At 39.1% G+C, this 26082-nt stretch overlaps 1 protein-coding gene across 2 annotated transcripts in view; it reads left to right on the top strand.

Moving 5' to 3' along the window:
• LOC126419028 (sensory neuron membrane protein 2-like) overlaps positions 1-25218 on the top strand; it is a 242499-nt gene extending 217281 nt beyond the window's left edge. For both annotated transcript variants that reach the window (XM_050086088.1, XM_050086087.1), the window contains 4 exons: positions 13255-13487; positions 18367-18485; positions 22748-22870; positions 24414-25218. In XM_050086088.1, the coding sequence (XP_049942045.1) occupies positions 13255-13487; positions 18367-18485; positions 22748-22870; positions 24414-24620 (682 nt within the window). In that variant the 3' untranslated portion in view covers positions 24621-25218. The remainder of the gene's footprint in view (positions 1-13254; positions 13488-18366; positions 18486-22747; positions 22871-24413) is intronic.
• The last annotated feature ends 864 nt before the right edge of the window (positions 25219-26082 follow it).

Genomic DNA, 26082 nt, shown 5'->3' with positions numbered 1-26082 from the left:
TGGTTACGCTATCGGTCGGAGGATGGCATTCACGTATCATACAGCCGTTACGGCGCCATCCATGACCACCAGCGGCGTACGTCGGCCCCACATAATGCCACCCCGAAACAGCAGGGAACCTCCATCTTGCTGTACTCGCTGGACTGTGTATCTAAGGTGTTCAGCCAGACCGGGTTACCTCTAAAGACGTCTCAGGCGATTGTCTTGTGTACCTCCTTCCTGGTGGAATGACTGGAATTGAACGGCTGTCGGATCCCCTCCGTCATATAGGCGCTGCTCATGCGTGGTTGTTTACATCTTTTGGGGGGGTTTAGTTACATCTCTGAACAGTCAAAGGGACTGTATCTGTGATGCAATATCCACAGTCAACGTCTGTCTTCAGGAATTCTGGGAACTGGGGTGATGTAAGACTTTTTTTTGATGTGTGTAGGTAGATTTTTGTGTGAATGACTTACTTATTACCTTTCTTAAAATTGCTAGTATGCTCTGTTTGCTTTGGTTCAACACATAATATGGTACTTCATCTAAGCCACCTCACTGTTTATTTTTTATATTTTTGTGTTGGTAATGTCAGCACTGTATTTACAATTATTGTACCATTATATATAGGTGTTATGTTTAATTTTGCTAATTTATGTTGTAATTCCTCTACAATGCTTGAGAAGTAAACATCCACATACTTTGAGAGGTGGTGCGTCCATCACTTATTACTCCATTTTCTGTGTGGTACTGTGCTTTTGTATGTCTCTCCCTTTTTCGTGTTTCATAAAATCCCGTTGGTTCGGTATGCAGCAGAAAATATTCGGTAATCGTTTATGTGAATTTTCTTTAAAACAATATGTTTACTAGAGCATAATTTCAACAAATATGAACAACTGAAGCATTAATTGAAGAACAGCTATGATCTACATTAGAATTAGCTAAATCAGCTGTATTTATGAGGTGGAGACATTGATTTCAAAGCAAATCAGTCAGTTTTAAACAATTCTCAGCTGTTAAGCTTTAGCAATAATTTTCGGCGGCATTCAAAATATGAAGTTCACTTTCACTAACTGAGAGCCTTAATTGGGCAGTACAGGCAACTAGAGATTATGAAGTTACCAGATATTCATATAGAATTTCATTTCTTGAGATTTCGCAGACAATGCCCTTTTAAGTAGTGGTTAAAAGGAGAATGATTTCAGAATATATTCAGCAACGATTCTGCTTACCAATCAGGAAACCAGTTTACTGCTGCACATCCAATGAAAAAATTTATTGGTGGCAATGACTGTGATAGATACTTCAGTTATTAATGAGAATTACAGGACTGAATACATGATAAATTTCTCAACTGTCGAAATGACCCTAATCATTTCATGCAATCATTCCAAAAAGGACATTTTTTGTTAAACTTTATGTTTGAGAATTTCGGGATATAGACATATTTAAAAGCAAATTATACTAAAAACCCTGCAAGCAGATTCTTTTCACGGTAGTGCAATGTATCAGCCGCATCAGGCACGAAAACATACCTGACCAATGAATGTATGACAAATGACTCAGCAAGGTGTTGGTACAACAACTCAAAACTATGGATATGTTAGATATTATCTAGAGGTTGACTACCGCAGATGCGACATGTTAGGTTTTTTATGTACATTCTCTTTTCCTGTAGAAGATTTTCCATAAACATTCAAATTTCGCGACGAATTCAAGCATAGATCATGTAGAAGGTATACATAATTCATGTATCTAAGTATTCATTTTCTTTTGATGATCTTCTGCCTGCTATTAGGAGGTGTTATCAAATATTATGCAAATATCAATTTCGTTATTCGCTATGGGGAATCCAAGTACAGTTTAATAGTGCGCAATATTTCAGAACAAGTCACATGAAGTAAATTAGTAAAAGTGTAGCCAAAGTGAAATTACGGCAGGTTTGGATTGCGAATTGGAGTGTGCTACTGTTGCTTGTTGCTAGTGTGGCAGAAAGTCACCCAGTTACTTTTACTCTATTACTGATTCATCCTAATTTGCGCAATATTCTATAATGTTGTGATGTTTTAGAAAAAAATTCGAATTTTTGGAATTATCTTAAAAATTCTGCAATTTGAAATAATGATATTTCGGTTTTGTTATATATTAAGATTCCGGCTTAATTGAGTAGCTCTTAAACAATAAAACGAAAAATAGTGAATAACGTTCTAGTGTGAGTGAAACCACCCAACTGAAGAAACAAGCGACTAAAGTAGTTCTATGGGTGCCTGCCGAAAAGACGCAGTATGTGACACACATCAAGGCAGCTCATACATGAATGACAGAAGACGGAAGGCAAATTTAGTGGGTGGACAGATTTAAGTACCTGGGAGAATGAATGGAAACTGCACTGACAGAAACGGGAGCAATGGGAGCATGAATAAACAGAATGTATCAAGCATAAAAACTAGCTATTAACATTTACGACTACAATAAGAAGAATGTTCCAATCAATACAAGATTGAGACATTAGCAGACAGTGATCCACCCTGAAGCCTTATATGTGGCAGAAAATGTTAACCTAGTAATAACAGGAGGATATTGGGACCTCTAAGAACAGGAGATGGTCAATTTAGAAGACGAGCGTACCAAGAACTGTATCTCTGACATGATCAGAAAAAACGGAACATTTTCTTCGGACAGATCCTTAGAACAGACCATCGGGGCTTAACACAGCAAATAATACCGTTTATCATGAACGAAAGAACCAAAGTACTCTTGATCGAAGAGTTACAAAGGAATCTACAAGAAATGGTAACACGGGAACGAGAGATACAGGACAGCATAAGTTTTAAATTAAAAATCAGCTTTTCACAGGTTTCTAGGACAGAACCACATCCAGAACAAAATTATCGTGAACATAAGAGTGAAGAAGTTTGCAGGGTACGAAAACGAAAGAATACTGGACGAGGAGAAAGACCAGAAGGAACGAAGCCAACGCTAATTAACGTAGTCGTCAGATGGTCAAAACGAAAAGAAAAAGAAGAAGAAGTAAGTACAAGGCAGTACGAAGAAGTGAAAGAAGACAATCTAATAGAACTGCCAGCTCCTGACTGCATTATTCAATGAAACTGTAAATACATAACCGTTGTTGTACTGAGAACTGTAAAGAAGTCAGTGATTGTCAATTTTCAATGCATAAAGAGAGTATTTGTACAATATCTGTTGAAAGTTCGGAGAGACAAGTCAGTACGAAGTAATCAAACAGAAGAAAAAAGGGACAGATAACATACAATAAGGATGTGATATTAATTAACGAATAAGAATCAAAGAAACGTCCTGGCAGATTAAAACTGTTCGAACCTAGCAGAACTAGCACTCCTGAAACAAAGGATACTGCGGAGACACAGGCTGTGGCTAAGTACTAGTTCTGCAAGGTTCGCAGGAGAGCTTCTGTAAAGTTTGGAAGGTAGGAGAGGAGATACTGGCAGAAGTAAAGCTGTGATACCGGGCGTGAGTCGTGCTTCGGTAGCTCAGATGATAGAGCACTTGCCCGCGAAAGGCAAAGGTCCCGAGTTCGACTCTCGGTCGGGCACACAGTTTTAATCCGCCAGGAAGTTTCATATCAGCGCACACTCCGCTGCAGAGTGAAAATCTCACTCAAGAATCAAAGAGACATAAAAGGTGAAAAAAGTCACATATTGCTCACTTTTAGAAATTTCGCTTTTAAGAAATAAGAAAGGCTTTTCTAGTATCCGCGCACATAACCAGCTATTTGACGCAGCGAATGGCTCCCGTCGCTCGCTTTCCTTATGGCGCTAAAAGAGATACCATCAGAAGCGACTGGAAACCAAATGTTCCATCAGGATAGCGCTGCCTTGTGCAGTCCTCAAATGACATCAACACCATTTCAGGCGTTATTTGAGCTCTTTAGTTTTCAATGAATGTTCACCAGCAAACGCCATCGTCTTCGTAAAATTTATAGCCGACACCTTAAACTCCCCCCCCCCCCCCACTGAACCATGGATTTAGCCGTTGGTGGGGAGGCTTGCGTGCCTCAGCGATACAGATAGCCGTACCGTAGGTACAACCACAACGGAGGGATATCTGTTGAGAGGCCAAACAAACGTTTGGTTCCTGAAGAGGGGCAGCAGCCTTTTCAATAGTGGCAAGGGCAACAGTCTGGATGATTGACTGATCTGGCCTTGTAATAATAACCAAAACGGTCTTGCTGTGCTGGTACTGCAAGCGGCTGAAAGCAAGGGGAAACTACGGCCGTAATTTTTCCCGAGGGCATGCAGCTTTACTGTATGATTAAATGATGATGGCGTCCTCTTGGGTGAAATATTCCGGAGGTAAAATAATCCCCCATTCTGATCTCCGGGTGGGGACTACTCAAGAGGATGTCGTTATCAGAAGAAAGAAAACTGGCGTTCTACGGATCGGAGCGTGGAAAGTCAGATCCATTAATCGGGCAGGTAGGTTAGAAAATTTAAAAAGGGAAATGGATAGGTTAAAGTTAGATATGGTGGGAATTAGTGAAGTTCGGTGGCAGGAGGAACAAGACTTCTGGTCAGGTGACTACAGGGTTACAAACACAAAATCAAATAGGGGTAATGCATGAGTAGGTTTGATAATGAATAGGAAAATAGGAATGTGGGTAAGCTACTACAAACAGCATAGTGAACGCATTATTGTGGCCAAGATAGATACGAAGCCCACACCTACTACAGTAGTACAAGTTTATATGCCAACTAGCTCTGCAGATGACGAAGAAATTCAAGAAATGTATGATGAAATAAAAGAAATTATTCAGATAGTGAAGGGAGACGAAAATTTAATAGTCATGGGTGACTGGAATTCGAGTGTAGGAAAAGGGAGAGAAGGAAACGTAAAGGTGAATTTGTATTGGGGCTAAGAAATGAAAGAGGAAGCCGCCTGGTAGAATTTTGCACAGAGCACAACTTAATCATAGCTAACGCTTGGTTTAAGAAACATAAAAAAGGTTGAATACATGGAAGAACCCTGGAGATACTAAAAGGTATCACATAGATGATATAATGGTAAGACAGAGATTTAGCAACCAGGTTTTAAATTGTAAGACATTTCCAGGGGCAAATGTGAACTCTGACCACAATCTGTTGGATATGAACTGTAGATTAAACTGAAGAAAGTACAAAAAGGTGGGAATTTAAGGAGATGGGACCTGGATAAACTGAAAGAACCAAAGGTTGTACAGAGTTTCAGGGAGAGCATAAGGGAACAATTGACAGGAATGGGGGAAACGAATACAGTAGAAGAAGAATGGGTAACTTTGAGGGATGAAGTAGTGAAGACAGCAGAGGATCAAGTAGGTAAAAAGACAAGGGCTAGTAGATATCCTTGGGTAACAGAAGAAACATTGAATTTAATTGATGAAAGGAGAAAATATATAAACGTAGTAAATGAAGCAGGCAAAAAGGAATACAAACGTCTCAAAAATGAGATCGACAGGAAGTGCAAAATGGCTAAACAGGGATGGCTAGAGGACAAATGTAAGGATGTAGAGGCTTATCTCACTAGGGGTAAGATAGATACTGCCTACAGGAAAATTAGAGACCTTTGGAGATAAGAGAACCACTTGTTTGAACATCAAGAGCTCAGATGGAAACCCAGTTCTAAGCAAAGAAGTGAAAGCAGAAAGGTGGAAGGAGAATATAGAGGGTCTATACAAGGGCGATGTACTTGAGAACAATATTATGGAAATGGAAGAGGATGTAGATGAAGATGAAATGGGAGATACGATACTGCGTGAAGAGTTTGACAGAGCACTGAAAGATCTGAGTCGTAACAAGGCCCCCGGAGTAGACACCATTCCATTGGAACTACAGACAGCCTTGGGAGAGCCAGTCCTGACAAAACTCTACCATCTGGTGAGCAAGATGTATGAAACAGGCGAAATACCCTCAGACTTCAAGAAGAATATAATAATTCCAATCCCAAAGAAAGCAGGTGTTGACAGATGTGAAAATTACCGAACAATCAGTTTAATAAGCCACAGCTGCAAAATACTAACACGAATTCTTTACAGACGAATGGAAAAACTAGTAGAAGCCAACCTCGGGGAAGATCAGTTTTGATTCCGTAGAAATACTGGAACACGTGATGCAATACTGACCTTACGACTTATATTAGAAGGAAGATTAAGGAAAGGCAAACCTACGTTTCTAGCATTTGTAGACTGAGAGACAGCTTTTGACAATGTTGACTGGAATACTCTCTTTCAAATTCTAAAGGTGGCAGGGGTAAAATACAGGGAGCGAAAGGCTATTTACAATTTGTACAGAAACCAGATGGCAGTTATAAGAGTCGAGGGACATGAAAGGGAAGCAGTGGTTGGGAAGGGAGTAAGACAGGGTTGTAGCCTCTCCCCGATGTTATTCAATCTGTATATTGAGCAAGCAGTAAAGGAAACAAAAGAAAAATTCGTAGTAGGTATTAAAATCCATGGAGACGAAATAAAAACTTTGAAGTTCGTCGATGACATTGTAATTCTGTCAGAGACAGCAAAGGACTTGGAAGAGCAGTTGAATGGAATGGACAGTGTCTTGAAAGGACGATATAAGATGAACATCAACAAAAGCAAAACGAGGATAATGGAATGTAGTCGAAATAAATCGTGTGATGCTGAGGGAATTAGATTAGGAAATGAGAAACTTAAAGTAGTAAAGAAGATTTGCTATTTCGGGAGCAAAATAACTGATGATGGTCGAAGTAGAGAGGATATAAAATGTAGACTGGCAATGGCAAGGCAAGCGTTTCTGAAGAAGAGAAATTTGTTAACATCGAGTATAGATTTAAGTGTCAGGAAGTCATTTCTGAAAGTATTTGTATGGAGTGTAGCCATGTATGGAAGTGAAACATGGTCGATAAATAGTTTGGACAAGAAGAGAATAGAAGCTTTCGAAATGTGGTGCTACACAATAATGCTGAAGATTAGGTGGGTAGATCACATAACTAATGAGGAAGTATTGAATAGGATTGGGGAGAAGAGAAGTTTGTGGCACAACTTGACTAGAAGAAGGGATCGGTTGGTAGGACATGTTTTGAGGCATCAAGGGATCACAATTAGTATTGGAGATCAGCATGGAGGGTAAAAATTGTAGAGGGAGACCAAGAGATGAATACACTAAGCAGATTCAGAAGGGTGTAGGTTGCAGTAGGTACTGGGAGATGAAGAAGCTTGCATAAGATAGAGTAGCATGGAGAGCTGCATCAAACCAGTCTCAAGACTGAAGACCACAATAACAACACTTTAAACTAAAATTTAAACATACAGGAGTTAGCTAATTAACTGTGAATGTTATTTCCAGTCTCTTTTTAGTGGAATTTGGTCGTAAGCTGATAAAGTAAGTGGCAGACGTTTGTGTAAATATATTCAGCTGGAGCGTGTCACACTGCATCGGCGTGTTAAGTTACAAACGTAATCAGACTAGTTAAAACATTTGCCAACATCCTGGAGAGATCACACTGGTACCGTGTAATACTACTTCTGGCCTTGAAACTATCGTCAGTAGCAAAGAGTATAGTCCACAAAATACTTCAGGTGTGTCATACGCAGACGAAGCCGCTCACGCGCTGTTGTGAAACGCCCCTGAGAGTTTCTGTGATTTTAGAATCAGGTGAATTAGCAGGCCAGCTGATGAGCGATGTTGAGTCCGAGTGTTCGTCAAAGAAGGAACGTATGTGTGCAGTTAAGCATGAATTATGTCGACTTGGAAGAGGCGAGTGTCTGTAGCAAATTCATTTGGTCGCTGACAAGTTTCCACTATATATCGTGTTTCACAAATACGACAACCTAAATGGCCGCGCTATCGCAAAACACCCCGAGACACCACAGGGCCACCTCAAGCCTGTACTACACAGTCCACGCACTCTATATTAAGTGCCTCACTGAGCCATCAAGATTCACAAAACTTTGCATCATTTAAAAAAAGGCAAAATCATGACTAGTCGGACCACGCCAGATGCCTTCAGTTGGCTTCCGTCTATTTTCGGTGTTGGTTGGCCCACTGAATACGTGCAGCTTTGAATGAGAAATGGCCTTTCGCAGTGTACCCGACTTCTGATGTCCACTGCATGAAGCTCCCTATGCATGTTGGCTTTGAAACTAACTCAGCATCAAACGAAACTGTGGATTGTGCCTGAAGGCATCTCTTGATGAAATCGAGAAGTACAGTAACAAATCGGGCTACTTCAATCTCATTGTGATCATTTTTACATACGGAAGTGACAGCTCGTTTCTTCGGTTCTGTCACATTTCCACATCGACGCATTTTACTGCACAGAATCCAGCAATCAACTGGTGCAAACTGATATGTGTTATTCCATTTCTGGATGACATGGCTCATGTTTCATTAATTTAAATCGATCACAGTCTGAGTTTTATCTCTGCCAGTTAATAAACTAACACTTATTATAAGTAACTTCTGTGATTGCCAGGATTAAGCTATCTGCTTTTAATCGGTCCTTATCGTCTGGTGGCAAGTTTGTGTGTGACATTTTGGGTGGTTCAGCTGATTCAATGATGAGCCAGAGTAGCTAGTTTTCTGGTTGAGAACCTCTGAGAGTTTCGGCTACCCTTCCAAAAGAGAAAGTCAGGGGGTTAAGTTAAAGTGTCTCCTCACGACAGATGCAGTGTTGCAACTATGGTAATGTTTGACCCTATTGCCTAAGAAGTGCACTCTGACAGATCTGTATAATGTGACCTGTACAATGTGGGATACAGGCCACTATTCAAAGTATAACGTGCCACGACGAGTAACTGCACTAGTACAGAATCTCGATTTCAACAAATTGTAAAATCGGGTCAAAACACATTTCAAAATATCTTGGTTTTCCGCTGATGTGTCGCCTTTCTGGAACGCTGTGGACGTAACACTCAATTATTTGTGTTCTTTGGGACTGTGATGGTGATGCATTTCTTCCGGAATTCTTCTCTGTCTTTGAACAGTAATGAGCCGACAATATGGTGCTGCTTTTCAAGGGGTCTTGTCTAAATAGTTGTAGGAGGGCTCCTGGTTAGTTGAGAGGTAGCACAGAAGAGGAAGTCGGGACACCAGTTTCCAAGAAATTCGGATGTGAGGTCTATCATGATGGCTGAAGAGAAAGCTTACCTGAAGAATGGGAGTGTCACACATAACTGTTTAAGAACAATGTGCATGGAAGATAAGAAACTGGTTGACATGGTAGGCGACAAGTTAGTTATTTTGTTAACCTCAGTGTCATTGTCCAGCACTCTGCGAACTCTTTCTCACCGGCAGAGAATTGTACAAACTGGTAGAGAGAGGAGGGAAGTTGTTCTGGAGAGAACGTCTTTGGATTCTGGAGAGAAAACAACATCTGGAGATCTTGAGGGAATCAAAACATAGAGAATCAAAACACAAAGAAAAGTCCCAGGAAGTGGACAATTATGCACAGATGGCTGGACTGAAGGTGAATCGAGACAAAACAGAGTTAATGCAGTTCGGAAGAACCCAAGAGCAGCAAGAATTTCTTGGGATGGATGGTATGAGGCTCAAGGGAGTTCACCACTTCAGCAACACGAAGATACACCAAGAGGGAATTATCAGAATGGGACAGAAATAAGATGGTGTGATGTACATGTATATATTAACCAATAGTTACAGTTTCTTTCACAAATATTGGTCTTATTCAAGAGATATAGTTTCAGTTTGGCATTGATTGAAAGAGTTTTTGGATGTCCTCCTGGGGGATATCACGTAAAATTCTCTCAAACTGGAGAGAAACATCGTCAAAATTCTGAGTTGGTTGGCAGTTACTCCCCATAATGATCCAAACGTTGTCAATCAGGGAGAGACTCGTCGAACTAGGTGGCCAAGGTAGAAACTCTCTCAACATAAGGGTGAACATGTAAACCCAGTATGTCTCGCCATGAAACGGAAACTGTAGTATCTATATGACAATTCTAACTCAATTAGCGTTTTTTCCTAAATTCTCAAATTTAAAATCAAGATTTCAGTTTCAAATTTTCACTCATTTAAAAATTTATATATCCGCAAACAAAATAAACAGTTAATTAAAAAATAAATTTATTTATTAAAATTTTATATTCAAAAAATTAAATTTAAATAATAAAAATTCTAAAATTCATGGAAATTCAATAACATGCATATTTATGACACAGATGGGATAATTTTGAATAAAATTGGATGGATTTACATTTACATCCTTATTTAATTGTTTAATTAATTAAAATATCTAATAGCATCGTAAGCTCTTGGAAAGTAATAAGGTGGATCAAGATTGCATAATTCTTGAGGAAAAACTTCAGCTCTTCCATTTTCAAAATGAATTTTTGTAATATAATGTGATCAAAAAAAGTAGAGTCATTTAACTGATTATTTTGTCGATTATTTTGGAAGACAACAAAAATAAAGCAAGGCAAATCATATTCAGCAGAATTATAACAATTAGTAATATCTAATTAAAAGTTTCCTTTACCATTTAATCCAGTTTAATTTCTTGCAGTTCAAAGAAAGAACTTGGAATTTTGCATTTTTCAGTCTTTCTTTTTCCTGTTCAAGCGAATATTCTGATTCATATTTAACAACAAAAACAATAATTTTAATACTTTTTACAACAATTTATCTTTTTTTGGAAGTGTACTATTATTGTTATTACCAGTCAGTCGAAGAATAGAAGCTACTTCATATTTTCTAGAATTACATGTACAATTACAGTTAAATCTCCTTCCCAAATTATTACTTTAACATCCTTTAACAATCCCCCAAATAATTCTGATGGATAAAGTACTCGACTTTTTGTTTTTAATTTTACCATTGTTGACAATAAGTCCTCCAATAGTTCACTCATTTGATATGAAGTTAATCGAAAAAGTGTTGATGAAGAAATAAATGGGTGTTCTATTCTAGATAAAATAATGTTTCCTTTTTTCATTGTAATAATGCTGAACAGTTTTAATGTACAACTATCAATTAGTTTAAAATTCGATTTAATATCATATGATGAAAAACCATTCCATCAGAATTGTAAATTATTAGGATAAAACCAACCATCTCAAGTGTTAATATTAAATTCTGTTTTGCAGTTAGGGAGATCTGAATTATTTTCATCATTAACAGAAAATTAGTTAAATTGACAACTGTCAGTTTTGTTCATGAATTAAAAGGAAAAATTTATTAATTCATTTTTAAACTTCCTGTGACACAAGCACCACTGAAGTCATTCAAATTATCATTTCATCAGTAATAGTAATTATTAAATGTTTAATAGTATCAAAAATTGGAATACTTATAGGACAATTTGTTTCGCAAATTACTGGTCCTTCAGATTCAGGACCGTTGAATGAAAAAATATCGTTAGTTTCTCTGTGAAAGTGATCATTACATTTAACGAACATTCCATCAGCTTGATTAAAATTAATATTTGTTAATTCAAATGGAATAATTTTAGGAACATTATTAGCAATTGCTATTTCATTAGGTTCAATAATTTGACTATTAAATACCAAAATTTGACCAATGCAATCTTTTTTATGCATAAATAATTTAACATCACTTTCAATAAAAACTCTATTTGAAATATTATCTTCTTTGAAGTGATCATTATGTTTTCTTCGACTGAATAAGTATTTCGAAAATTTTGAAACCATATTGACCAACAGGAATCCCTATCGTTTCTTCATTATAGTATAATTTATTATTTTTTGTAGTAGCATTTGGAGTTATGAAGTAAAATAAAAACCAACTAGTGAAACATTTTTATAAGTTTCTTTATTGTTTCTTTATTGGAACAGTTATCTGTTTTTCAGAACAGATGAATTATCACTCATCTGAAATAATCTACTCATCTGTATTAAAAATTATGAAACTAAATTAAAGATTGGTAACGAAAAATAAGAATTTGTGAAATAAGAATAAGCCAGAAGAAAGACAGGTGCAGAAAGTACTTGCAGGGTATCCAAATACCAGATGCCACAGATAACTTGGTGAAGGACCTGGCAGCCCTCGACAGTGCAGACACATGGAGGACCTGAGCACAGAAACAGAAGAGATGGGGGCAGTTTGAGAAAAAAGCACGTGGTCTGTTGCCCGAAACAGCCGGATATGTATATATGTATGATAGCAATACCGATTACAGCTGAATGGCCATGAGAATAAGTGTAATTCCTGAGCAGTACAGAACAACACTAAAACGATGATAAGTATTGTGACTGAGGTATGGTATTCCAGAAAGATCGATCTTAATAACTTTCTGTTAAGCAAGTTTCTCATTACCCTCTACTCTAATGTTATTAATAACATGTAAACAATTGTATGGCAGCAGAACAAAGTGAATCAGTTGTGCAGAAAAAAACTGTTCAGAGATGGACGAGAAAAATCGATAAGGTTGACAAATGAAATGGGAGAAGGGAAAGAGAAATAGGTGGGAGGAGGGTATGGCAACCGTTGATAACGTGACAGAGATGTTGGCTTCATATTATACAGAAGGAACAAATCTAGAATTTGTTCAGAGAAAAGATACGTCAATGAGAATCTCCTCTTGATTGCGGAGTGGTTCTAAGTAACACATAGGTTACTGGGAACTTGCAGCTGAAGGCTCAAGAGCACTAAATTGTTGAAGAGAAGTGGTTCGTTAACCCCCACAGTGCTGCCATCGTTCACATTACTCTCTACATGGACAACGAACGAATGAGAAACTTTTCGGTTCAGATTACACACGGCTTTGAAGGCTTAAGTGTGCATATTGTCACCATTGGTAACTTAAGGTGTACCCACTTCAGTGTGTTTTTTTTCCCTGTGTCCTACAGTCGTTCCGTAAACTTGCCACATAGTATACTATCTAATATTTTCCACACACATTCTAATTGGACCATTGTAATTATGGCACTAGGTGGACTACTTCTTTCGGTATGGACGAACCGTTTTGAATACATGCATCCATGCTTCAGAACTTTAATTGCTGCCCTGGGGAAAATAGGCATTGATGGCTTCCTATTGCCACATGTATTTAGTTAATACATACTATTGCTAATAACTACAATTAATAGTCTTTAAATGAAGGAAATACTGCTGTATTGTCGTTCAGTACACTGTCCTGAGTCGCCAATCAAAATGTCTGCATTTATACCTCCAACACCCTGTGTAACATATCGCGTAAGAGGTTAATGTGACGTGTGTTAGAAGAGTATTTACAAACGCCTTTGTTGCATTAGTTATTAACTGAATGTTTTTATATTCCAAATTTATGAGAGATAACTGTTCCTATTTTCAGGTATCTTCCAGAGAACGAGACTATGTGGGTATACCGAAAGTACTTTTGTCGGCCTATACCAGCAGTATTTGGGAAAAACGTAACAGCATATGGTCTGAAGTTACGCCAGTACAAATTAAAAGATGACGCATACGACACTCCTGACAAGAATCCGGATAACTCGTGCTATTGTGATGGCCAAAACCGAGATTGTCTACCGGCAGGTGTAGCAGAAGTTTCTCCTTGTTATTTCAGTAAGTCATGCACTTAAATAATCTCAGTTCCATTTGTTTTAATCACGCATTCATTTGAAATAAAACGAGAAAATGACAGTTATTAAATCAAGGAAACACTCACAGTCAGAAGTTAACGACATGAGTGTCACTCAGGTAGCTATTTAACTTATCGTGAAAATAGCCTCAGTCATTATCATTAACGCTGGGTGACGAATATCGACGGGACAAATCTTCTTGACCACACCGAGTTGATATCTTGAAGCAAAGAGTTCGGTTTTGAACCTTACAGTGAGAAACTGTAAATTTACTCAAAAATAGACTTATCAGTCAGCTCAGATTGCCGTATGCTTTCCAGTGAGTTGCATACGAAACTGCAATTTTTCAAAGTTAGCATAATATCTCTCAGTTCAGTGATAGGCTTATTTCCGTCAGAATCAACAGCAGTCCAATAATGACATCAGTAGTTTAGATGACATGCCATCGTCCCATGCAGACGATGAAGAGACAGAGAAAGAATATGAAAATATTGAACGGGTAATTCAGTATGTAAAGGGAGATGAAAATCTAATCGTCATATGGGATTGGAATGTGGTTGTAGCAGAGAGAGTAGACGTTACGGGAGAATATAGGCTTCATACTACAAATGACAGAGGAGAGAGACTAATAGAGTTCTGCAATACATATCAGTCATTAACAGCGACTGCTCTATTCAAGAGTCACAAGAGGAGGAGGTATATTTGTATAAGATTTTGGAGATACGGGAAGATTTTAGTTAGATGGCACCATGGTCCAGTAGAGATTTCGAAATCATATATTGGATTGTAAAGCGTACCCAGGATGAGATATACACTCAAATCACAAATTAGCAGTCATGAAGAGTAGACTGAAGCCCAAGAGACTAGTCACTGTGTAAAGAAGTGGGGTACAGAAGTACTAAGGAATCAAGTCACACACTTGAAGTTCTCTGAGGCTATATACAATCCGATAATGAACAGTGCAGTAGGCACTACCGTTGAAGAGGAATGGACATCGCCAAAAAGAGCAATCACAGAAGTTGAAAAGAAAAACATTGGGACAAAGATGGTAACTGCCATGGTGAGAAACCATGGGTAATAAATAAAATACTTCAGTTGATCGATGGAATAAGGAAGTACAAAAATGCTCCGGGAAATTTAAGAATACAGTAGCTGAGGATGAAACAAATAGGACGTGCAGGGAAGTTGAAACGAAATGGCTGTATGGAAGATGTTAATAAATCTGAAAATAAATTATTGTCGGAAGGAAGGACTTACCAAGTATAAAAGCAAAAACCAATCTCAGTAAAATTAAAAGGTAACATTAAGAATACAACGGGAATTCCACTCCTAAATGCACAGGAGAGAGTAGATAGATGGAAAGAGTACATTGGAGGCCTCTATGAGAGGGAAGACTTGTCTGGTGACGTGGTAGAAGAAGAAACAGGAGTCGATAGGGAAGATATAGGGGATCCAGTGTTAGAATCAGAATCTAAAAGAGCTTTGGAAGATTTAAGATCAAATAAGGCATAAGGGATAGATAATATTCAATCGGCATTCCCAATGTCAATGGAGGAAGTTTTAATCGAAAGACTATTAATGTTGGTGTGTAGAATGTATGAGGCTGGCGATATTCGATCAGACATACGTAAAAACATCATCCACACATTTCCTAACACTCCAAGAGGTGGCAAATGCGAGAATTATAGCACAATCAGCCTAACAGGTCATGCGTCCAAGTTACTGACGAGAATAATATGCAGAAGAATAGTAAAGAAAAATTCTGGGTCTGTTATATAACGATTAGTATGGCTTTAGGATAAGTAAAGGCACGAGTGAGGCAATTCTGACGTTGCGGTTGACAATAGCAACAAGACTGAAGAAAAATCGAGACATGTTCATTAGCTTTATTTATGTATATGGGAAAACCATTCGACAATGTAAAATGGTGCAGGATGTCCGAAATTCTGTGAGAGATTGCTGTAAGCTATAGGGAAAGACGGTAGTGCACAATTTGTACAAGAACCTGAAGGGAACAATAAGTCTGAAAGATAAAGAATTAATTGCTCGGGGTGAGAATAGCGTCAGAGAGGGATGTGGTCTTTCGGTACTTCTGTTCAATATATACGTCGAAGAAGCAATGACGGAAATGAAAGGTTCAATAGTGGGATTCAAATTCAAAGTAAAATATATGAATGGTGAGATTCTCTGATGACATTGAGAACCTCAGTGGAAGTGAAGAAGAATTAGTTGGTCTCCTGAATGGAACGAACATTCTAATGAGTCCAGAACATGTACTGAGAGTAAATCGAAGAAACACGAAAGTAATAAGAAGCAGCAGAAATTAGAACAGTAGGAAACATGACGATAGAATTGGGGATCAGGAAGTAGACGAAGTTTTGGAATCAGTTACCTAATCAGCAAAATAACGTAAGGCGGACGGAGCAAGGAGGACGTGAAAAGCAGACTAGTACTGGCAAAAATGAGGCATTCCCGGCAAACAGAAGTCTGCTAGTATCAAACATAGTCCTTAACTGGAAGAAGTAATTTCTGAGAATGTACGTTTGAAGCACAGCATTGTATGGTAGTGAGATACTGACTGTAGGAAAACTGGAACAGAAGAGAATGGAAGCCTATGAAATGTGGTGCTACAGATGAATGTTTAAACATAGCTGGACTGACAAGATATGGAACAAGGAGGTTCTCTGCAGAATCGCTAGGGAAAGGAACATGTGGAAAACACTGAAAAGGAGAAGGGGCAGTACGATAGGACATCTGTTAAGACATCAGGGAATAAATTCCATGGTACTAGAGGCAGCTGTAGAGGATAAAAACTGTAGAGGAAAACAGAAATTGGAATACATCCAGCAAGTAAATGAGGACGTAGGTTGCAAATGCTACTCTCAGATGAAAAGTTTCGCACAAGAGAGGAAATTAATGCTGAGTTGCATGCGGCTATGAAGTCCACGTTGAACTGGATAAGACAGGTCGCAGGTTAGATTAATATCCCCAGTTACTCCCATGTCGTAGCAGCTGAAAATGCTTGAGAAATATTCAGATATGATACGCATTAGTGTTATCTAATTAGTCTCATCTGTACACTGCCTGTTTAACTGTTAGGAAGTTTGTTGCTGGAGGTGTTTGTCCGATTCGTGGTTTGAAAGTGAAACGTGGACGATACACAGTTAAGACTGTGAGGGAATACATACTTTTGAAATGTGTCGCTACAGAAGGATGCTAAAGGTTACATAGGAATACCATGTATATAATTAGGAGGCATTGTGTAGAACTGGGGAGAAAAGAAATTTGTGGCATAACTTTACCGAAAGAAGGAATCAAATGGTTCAAATGGCTCTGAGCACTATGGGACTTAACTTCTGAGGTCATTAGTCTCCTAGAACTTAGAACTACTCAAACCTAACTAACCTAAGGCCATCACACACAGCCATGCCCGAGGCAGGATTCGAACCTGCGTTCCAAACGGTCGCGCGGTTCCAGACTGTAGCGCCTAGAACTGCTCGGCCACCCCGGCTGGCAAGAAGGAATCGTTTGATGGGAAACGTTCTGAGACTTCAAGAGATGATCAGTTTAGTGTTAGAGGGAAGTCTAGGGGGTCATTATAGAGAGACACCAAGATATGAATACATCGAGCAGATTCAAAGGGATGTAGGGTACAGTTGTTATTAGGAGATGAAGAGTCTTGCACAGAACAGAATAATGTTGAGAGCTACGCGAAACCCGTATTTTGACAGGAAACAACAACAAAAGTAATAATAAGAATCGTTACTGTCTATGTCATGGAGTGTTTTTCAAATCTAATACGCATCTACTGACTGGACTCATCAATTCTTTCACAAGCGTTGTTTCTCTAATGCAACGAAAAAACATGACGTTTCCAATCAAATGGCTGACGGGAATTTTTAAGACGAACGATTCTCTGGTGGCGAGGAGTTTCGTGGATTAAATATGTAACAAACGTGTTTCAAACCTTGCGAAACTTTTTCTGCACTTCACTACAAAATCTGTTTTGAATATTAGCGTTAAGAAATGACAAAGTTCCTTGAGAAAACTGCAGAGGTATCTGTCAGTTCGTATTTAATTACCAAGCTGCCTTTCCTATTTTACTTCTCGATGTACCGTTTTGTTTCATGTTCACGAACCAATTTTTAGCATACTTCGCCATTTAGAGGTCTGTCACCCCACAGAAATTTTTCTACACGTCTTGCATGTGCTGGATTCTTTGTTAACACATAGGTGTTCAAAACTTTAGAACGAAAGTAACTTTCACATGATGTGTCACTGGCAAGTAACATAGCTCGAGAAAAGTTGGACCATACACAGAAAGAACTGTTGGAGTGTAGTGCAGAAGGTAACTGAAGGAAATAGGCCATGAGACGAACTGAAATGACGATTTTATTAGAAGACAATGATTACACTGAAGCCACCAAGACTGATGACGGTCCTCCGGACATTACAAAAGGGTGTGTGAACACGATGGAAACCATTGGATGCTCTGAGACCTGTTCCAGCGCGGGGCACGTGGTTGGCAAGGAGTTTCTGTGATGGGGTGACAACAGCTGGACGGTTCTATGGTGCACGTACAGTCACGCGTACCTCGGGCCATATGGCGTCCAACTTTCTGTGCACACCTGGGAACCCTCTGGCAAAATGCTCCCGCGCTTTCATTCATGTCCACCGTCTAGTGAATATGTTATATAACTTTATTTAACTCATCAATAAGTTTTACAGAGCAGTGTATCTGACGAAGCTGTTTTAAAAATTTTGTCATGTTCGCTTATACAAATACAACAATGAGTTATTGCCATGAAGTATTATGTCACCAATAAGGCATACAAGTGACAGTGGTTTGTTTACTCTTTCAGATGTCCCAGCTGCGATATCTAACCCCCACTTCCTGAACGGAGATGAAAGTCTTCTACAAGCTATCGATGGGCTGTCTCCAGACCAAGAAAAGCACGAGTCATATTTCTCAGTTTCAACGGTAAGACGAACTGCCCGAATACCAAGCAAACATTCAGTTTCGTGATGACGTAATATCGATGAAGATATTGCATCGATAAACATCAAACTACAGTATTTATAGTTGCCTTTGATTGTGTCAGTTTATTTTATTTAATAATCGCCATTTGAACGCTAGTTTCTTACTTTTTTTGATAACTACTTTCTATTAGTAATGATCATACTGAGACCAGTCTAAGACAGACAAAAAGAATGCGCTGTGATAGGGATTATTGGCAACAACATCTACGTGTGTGAAAATGCTACGACATGAGAAACAAACTAATAACACAGATTAATAACATAAATTTTACCTACATTGATAGCGTCAGGCAATACGATACCTGGTAACGCTGAAGGAGAAACACAGTGCTGGACTCGTGTTGTGGCACCCTCAAAGGCGTACTGTGGTTACAGCAGCTGCAAAAATCATCAGAAAAGGATGGACGGAAGTCTAAACCGTTGCATGTCTCGTCATAGTATATCGTGTCGAACCTCCTTTTGCTGGCTTACTGCAGCAACTCGACGTAGCGTGGACTCAACAATTCGTGAAAGTCCCTGCAGAAATACTGATCCTCTATGACAGTCTATAATTGCGGAAGTGTTGCAGGTGCATGATTTCGTGCACGAACTAACTTGTCGATTATGTCACACAAATGTTCCATGGGAGGCATTCCGGGCGATCTGGGTGGCCAAATCATTCTCTCGAATTGTCCAGAATGTTCTTCAAACCAATGGCGAACAGTTGTGCCCCAGTGGCATGCCACACTGACACTCATAAAAATCCCATCGTTGTTTGGGAAAATGTCGTCTATGAATGACAGCAATTCGTCTCCACACGTAGCTGAAAATGAAGAGGACCCAGTCAATTCAATGTAAACACACCACACACCGTTATGGATCCACTACCAGCTTGCACAGTGTCTTGTTGACAACTTGGGTCCATGGGTTCCTGGGCTCTGCGACGCACTCGCACCATACTTTTACCGCTTACAAATTTAAATTAGGACTCACCTCATCAGGCCACGGTTTTACAGTCTCCTAGAGTCGAACTGATATGGTCACGAGTCCAGGAGAGGCGCTGCAAGCGATCTCGTGCTGTTAACAAAGGCACTCTCGTCGGACGTCTGCTGCCATAGCCCATTAGCGCCAAATTTTGCGCATAGTCCTTACGGATACGTACGTCCCACATTGATTTCTGCGGTTATTTCACGCACTGCTGCTTGTATGTTAGCACTGACAATTTTACCCAAACGCCGCTGCTCTCAGTCTTCAAGCGAAGACCGTCGAACACTTGTCCGTTGCGATAGGTGATGTTGAAATTTGGTATTCTAGGCACACTCTCGACACTGTACATCTCGGAATACCGAATACCCTAACGATTTCCGAAATGGAATTTTCAATGCATCTAGCTCCAACTACTCTAGCTCCAATTACCACTCCGCGTTCAGAGTCTTAATTCCGTCGTGCGATCATAATCACGTCGGAAACGTTCGCAAGTGAATCACCTGTGTACAAATGACTACGCCAATGCAATGCCTTTTACACCTTCTGTGCACTATACTGCCACCACCACATCGAAATCACATGACTTTGTCAACTCAGTGTATTATTACCACCAGTAAATAGTACAGTGAAATTCAAAGTATTTAATATTTGGAGAACTAATAACATACATTTACGAAGTGATACTACAGCATGCTGTTGAAAGAGGCATAAATGTGCTGGTTGTTCGCCATGTACATCTAATAACAGACAACGCTCTTTTAAATGCATTTAAATATGTAAGTTGTTGTCAGATACACAAAAATATTCTAATAAATGAAAAGCAGCAGTTTGCTTTTGTTCTACAGTATTATATTGTAGAACAAAAGCAAAGTGATGCTTTTCATTTATTATAATGTTCTTCTACCAAGAACCGACGGAAAATTCTGTTAATATGACAAAAATATTCATTATTCATGAGCTTATTTTTGGTGTATTCGTGTGATTGCATGAGGCAAAGATACTCGTTAAAGGAACGAGTCACAACATATTAAAAAGACGTTGAAAAATGTAGAGGCTAGTGATTGGAGGTACTATTTCCAAATGACACATTAAATTCAAATGCTTCTAAGCTGCTGCGAACTCCTGTGCTGATTAACAAAAGTATACTACAAGGAAGCGTGTTAATTTACTTTTTAAGGTCTTGGTCTCATTTCTAAAAATTTTTGGATAATTGGAAGTGTATTGAAAAATTAACCCTTGTAACTTAATGCCCACCTTGACGTATAGTGGTTAAAGATGAACTACCTAATTGAAGAGTTCCACTTGAGAAACACAATTGATGTATGCATCACAATAGTTAATTATATTACTAAAGTCAGTTTACGATTTTTACGAGCCCTTTGTAAGTCAAACAGAAATGAGATTATTAATATTTCTATCATATCAAATTTATCTGAGAGAAAAACTGAGTAGCCCATTCTATGTATAAAGAAAATGCTATCCACATTTGTAACCAGTGTAGTGATAGTACTATAAAGGCTGTTGGAAATGAGAATAGTCCTGAATTCTTTTAAGGATGAGCACCTTGTAGACTATACAGGGTGAAAAGTATTTAAACCGACAAACTCTGGGAGGTTATAGTGGACATCAAAACAAATATTTCCCTAATGTCATTTTTCCTATGAGGATTATTTAAACCGGTGGAGGCCGTATTACGCTCTTCAGTTGTTAGAGGCCTTATTACGATTTTCAGTTGTTAGAGGGCGTATTACGCTCTTCAGTTGTAGGCAACTGCTGTCCACCAGTGTACTGTCTCTCTTTACTAATGGGGCGATACACCTGGAGTGAGTACACTGATACGGTTGGTGCGTACTACGTAGCGCACCACAACGGACGAGCTGCACAGCGAGTTTATCAACAAGAATATCCTAATCACCGTATCCCGCATCATACGACCTTTGCTGCTGTGTACCAACGTCTGCGTGAGACCGGGTCATTTAGCATATTACCTGGACAGGGACACCGTCGGACGGTAATAACGCTGCAATTTGAGGAAGCTGTCTTGTAGCTTCAATCAGCACTCGTATAATTGCACGTAATATGGGAACGAATCAGATGAATGTAAGAACAGTCCTTCCAGAGCAGTTGTTACGTCCGTTTCACTTACAGCGTGTCCACAACCTGGAACTAGCTGATTATCCACCCAGAGCACAGCTTTCGCAGTGTTACCTGGAACAGTGTGAAATGCATCCTACATTTCCATCCTCTGTGTTGTTTACCGATGAAGCAACGTTCCGGCGTGATGGAGTCTTCACCATGCACAATTCGCATGTTTGGAGTGAGGATAACCCACATGCCAAAGTTACTAGCGCTCATCAAGTGCGGTTCTTCGTTAGTGTGTGGGTCGGTGTTGTTGAGGACTGTTTAATTGGGCGTATCTGCTACCTAAGCCATTAAATGGCAGGCACTATTACAATTTTCTTGCCAGAGCATTGCCAGAATTGCTGGAAGACGTCCCGCTTCCTACAAGACAACGAATTTGGTTCCAGCATGACTGGGCGCCGGCACATTTCAGTCGTAATGTGCGTCGACTCCTGTACCGACGGTTCCAAGAAACATGGATTGGCAGAGGTGGTCCTGTACCATGGCCTGCTCGTTCCCCAGATATGTCCCCTCTGGACTTTTTGTGTGGGGAGAGATGCGCAACCTTGTTTACGCAACTCCTGTTGCATCAGAAGAGCATCTGGTTGCCCGGATAGTAGCGGCTGCAGGAACAATTCAGGAGACTCCTGGGGCTTTAGCCTGTGTCAGACAGAACAGGATCCGACGGTGTAACCTTTGTTTACGTGTCAATGAAGGCATTTTTGAAAAATCTACTGTAACTGAAATTGGGTTGTGTTAATGTGTTGTCTCTTGGTCATAAAAAATGGAAAAGGGTTTGTTGTTTTAATTAATTTGCCGCCAGAGAAATCTTCCTCTACCGGCTTAAATACTAATCACAGGAAAAAGTGACATTAGGGAAAATACTGTATTTGTCTTGATGCCCCCTACAACCTCCCAGAGTTTGTCGGTTTAAATACTTTTCACCTTGAAGATCCGCTTGACTTGGAATTTTATGTAATTCTAAGTTGCTTTTGTGTTTAAAAAATGTATTATAAGTTGTGGATGAACGAAAATGCATGACAAGATTAAGCAGCAAGACTTATCTGTTACGTGATGTAATACGTACATATTACATTTTTTAACGAAATGTTGCAGGATTTGGGTCTGCCAATTGAAGGAAACTGCAAAATACAGATTAACCTCATTGCAAGAACGAGCGGCATGAAAAGTATTTCTGCTTTCCATGGCATGTTTTTACCGATAATATGGTTTGAGACGGTGAGTGAAACGATCAAGTATACTCTGTAGTGTTTTGTTCACTAAATACAAGATTTATGTGTACTGAATTGTTGTATTTCACGTTAAATGGATTCATAGATTGTTAGAATATTGTCAATATTTACCGTAAACTTTGGAATTTTTCACTTAACCACCCTTCCCTCCTCCCCTTTTGTGTAATTATCACAAAATCGTGGGTCACACTCTAACAAAGTGTACAATATTGGATCAAAATTAAAAATTTTGTGAGCACAGCATAATTTACAGCGTATTTCCTCGGCTCGTTAATTTCTACTGCTGCAGTGCGGAGTGCAGTGGCACTTTTTACTGTGACAGAATAACTGTGGTACACTTCGATCTTAAGTACTTTGATAAGGTATTTTTTCCAAGTGTATACTACCGTCACTGACTAAAGCTATTGATGTCTTTCCGTTGCAGTCATTGCCAGTTTGGACTGCCAAATGTGAGATAGATTATTGTTACACATAGCCCAGTGACAAGTGAAAAAAACATTTCATAGTAACAGCATCTCTCAAACCACAAATTTGCAAATTATACGGAGTCAGAAAAAATTCGAGACATACGAGGTGCGACAATAAAGTAATAAGACTGATGTGAAAAAAGAATGTTACTTACGGTTATAGACAAGTTTAGTGTTTTTCCCTCCTGACTGTACACACTTTTCTAGCGCTTCTGCCATTGATGGTAACAATTCTGGAACTCATCTTCTGTAATATCCTCCAAGACCCTCGTCACCGATTTTTGGACATCTCGTGCTGTTTGAAAATGGTGTCGCTTAACCACGGTTTTGACTCTTGGAAATAGAGAAAAGTCGCATGGAGCGATATCTGGTGAATAAGGTGGCTGTGGTAGTACTAAAATTTGTTTTGAGGTTAAAAATTGCTGTACTGACAGAGCGGTATGGGATGGCACACTACGATTTTTGGGGGCCATTCTTGCACAAATCTTTCTCATACCAAGATCTTCAGTTATTATTAGACGAACCGTTTCTCGACTGATGTTCACTTCTTCTGCAATCATTTTCACAAATAATCTTCGAACAGATCGTACGAGTTCACGCACCCTGGCCAAGTTGACATCAGTCCGTGCGGTTGATGGTCGTCCAGTGAGGTCTTCATCTTCAACATTCGTTCTGCCTTCACTAAACATTTCATGCCAACGAAAAATAGGAACTCTTGACACAACCTCCTCTCCAAAACCATTCACCCAATTTAAGGCAAAAATAAATGGCATACCGTTGCGCAATATTATGCAGTTCCATTTTCGTGACGAGAGACACAGACACTTGTTAATTTATTACAGCACAACTCACGACTGAGCAGTTGCATCGATGTGCCGCTTTGACTAGAAGCAGCTTGTAGACCAAGGTCAAAGATATTGTGCCTACGATAGCCTGCAGGGTTGCCACATCCTGCAAAGAAAATCAATCTCATTATTTTATTGTCGCACCTCGTACATTGTATTCTAATATTTACATTATATGATATACATACCTGTCTCACAAAAGCTAATTTTTTTTCAGGTTATCGGTCCTTATCCTGACGGTTTGATGCTTCTGATTAGGGTGGCGCTGAATGAGGGTCCAATGATCCTGAAAGTACTTGCAGTACTATTTCTCATTGCAGGTTTAATATTAGTGCTTATGATCATTTCGCAACAGTTTTATCCACTAACACACATGAAAAGCAAATTCAATGCAGTTCGTTTCCGAAAGATAAGTGAAACATAATTCGAAATGTCTATGGAGTCTGAGTACAATAAGGACTCACAGACGGAAATAATTTTAAGACTATCAACCCTCAATCCAGTACAGGGAGAGTCGCCTGTTGCAAACAAACGTTCAATGAACACAACAAGCTGTTTGTGTGTTCTTCTACAGTAGCCGAGTATGAGCTGTCTCTAGTAGAACAGCATATGAACTGAGTGCTGGAGCTCACATGTTCACTGCCGTTGAGTCTTTTACTAAGACTAAACATACACTTTTGCCTTCCAGTTCCAGGACATACAATGAACACCGCGCTACACTGTTTCTCAGAATCTTGAAATACCGTAGTTGAAACTGTATGTGGTAGATAAGTGAAATATCACCGTAAATACATGTGCAGTTCGATTACAGAAATGCCCACAGCAGAAAGTAATGTTAAAAGCCTGGTTTAGTATCCCAGAGAGAAGTACACGACACTAAGAGCAAATTCACATTCAGTAAAGGTACCATCATACTATGGATTTCCCCTGCATTAGCAGGAATAGGTCTGTTTGCAGTAGTACCTGAAGTTTTGCTGGATGCAGATAATGCAAGCAGAGCCTCTGTTCTCGTAGTAATGTTATAAACCTATAGCGTCCCCAGTGCCATATTACGAAAAGACAATATTTATAAAGAAGACATTCATAATTTGTAAGAGATTTTTTTTATCATGTAGCCGTAAAATAATAATTTCTCTGTGTAGGTTTAGATTGCAAAGAAATAATTTATGACAGAATGATCTAAAGAGACGACAAGATACGCTCTTTTGTTAATTTTTTAGTCGACTTCACTTCTTCTTCGCTTGTCTTGAATGTGTCTAGAGGGACATCTTGTGTGTGCTGACAAATGTAAGCATATTTGTATGAGTTAAACATATAATATAACTATTTAATATTATTGTGCACTTTTAATTTGTAAGAGGTGATCCCGATTTCATGTCCGCCTTCCTTGAATTAACCTGCATTCAAGTAATTTACAGCTCAACAATCGCAGCGGCCGATGCAGCCAACGACGCCATTACGTGGCGATATTAACTTATGAAAAATTAGCGGAAGCGGAAAACTCGCCCGCTATTAGCATAATATTAATTTTTCTCCACAGCCGCACGAAGTTGCAGAAATACTTAGCTTTAAGATTCTTATTTTCAGTAGCATAGCCGAGACCCAGAGCCGGGACTCTGACTACAATACAATGGTTAACGGAGGTAAGAAAATACTCTCGCGCGTGTGTGGGCCGCAATTGTAATTAATAACTAAAGATCTTTTGCTTTAACGTCAACTGACTAGCCGAGGAAATTTATATGAAAAGTTTATTACATTGTTCAACTTAAATATCATTTTTATGAAGGCCCACCACGTAAGTCGGCAACAATCAAATAATAATAATAACAATAATAATATATACATTAAATTACGACGGCCGACGGACGCGAGATTGGCGCCGCAAC

Source organism: Schistocerca serialis, chromosome 9 (genome assembly GCF_023864345.2).
Source record: "Schistocerca serialis cubense isolate TAMUIC-IGC-003099 chromosome 9, iqSchSeri2.2, whole genome shotgun sequence".
NCBI lineage: Eukaryota > Metazoa > Arthropoda > Insecta > Orthoptera > Acrididae > Schistocerca > Schistocerca serialis.
This window is presented reverse-complemented; position numbering and strand designations above follow the sequence as displayed.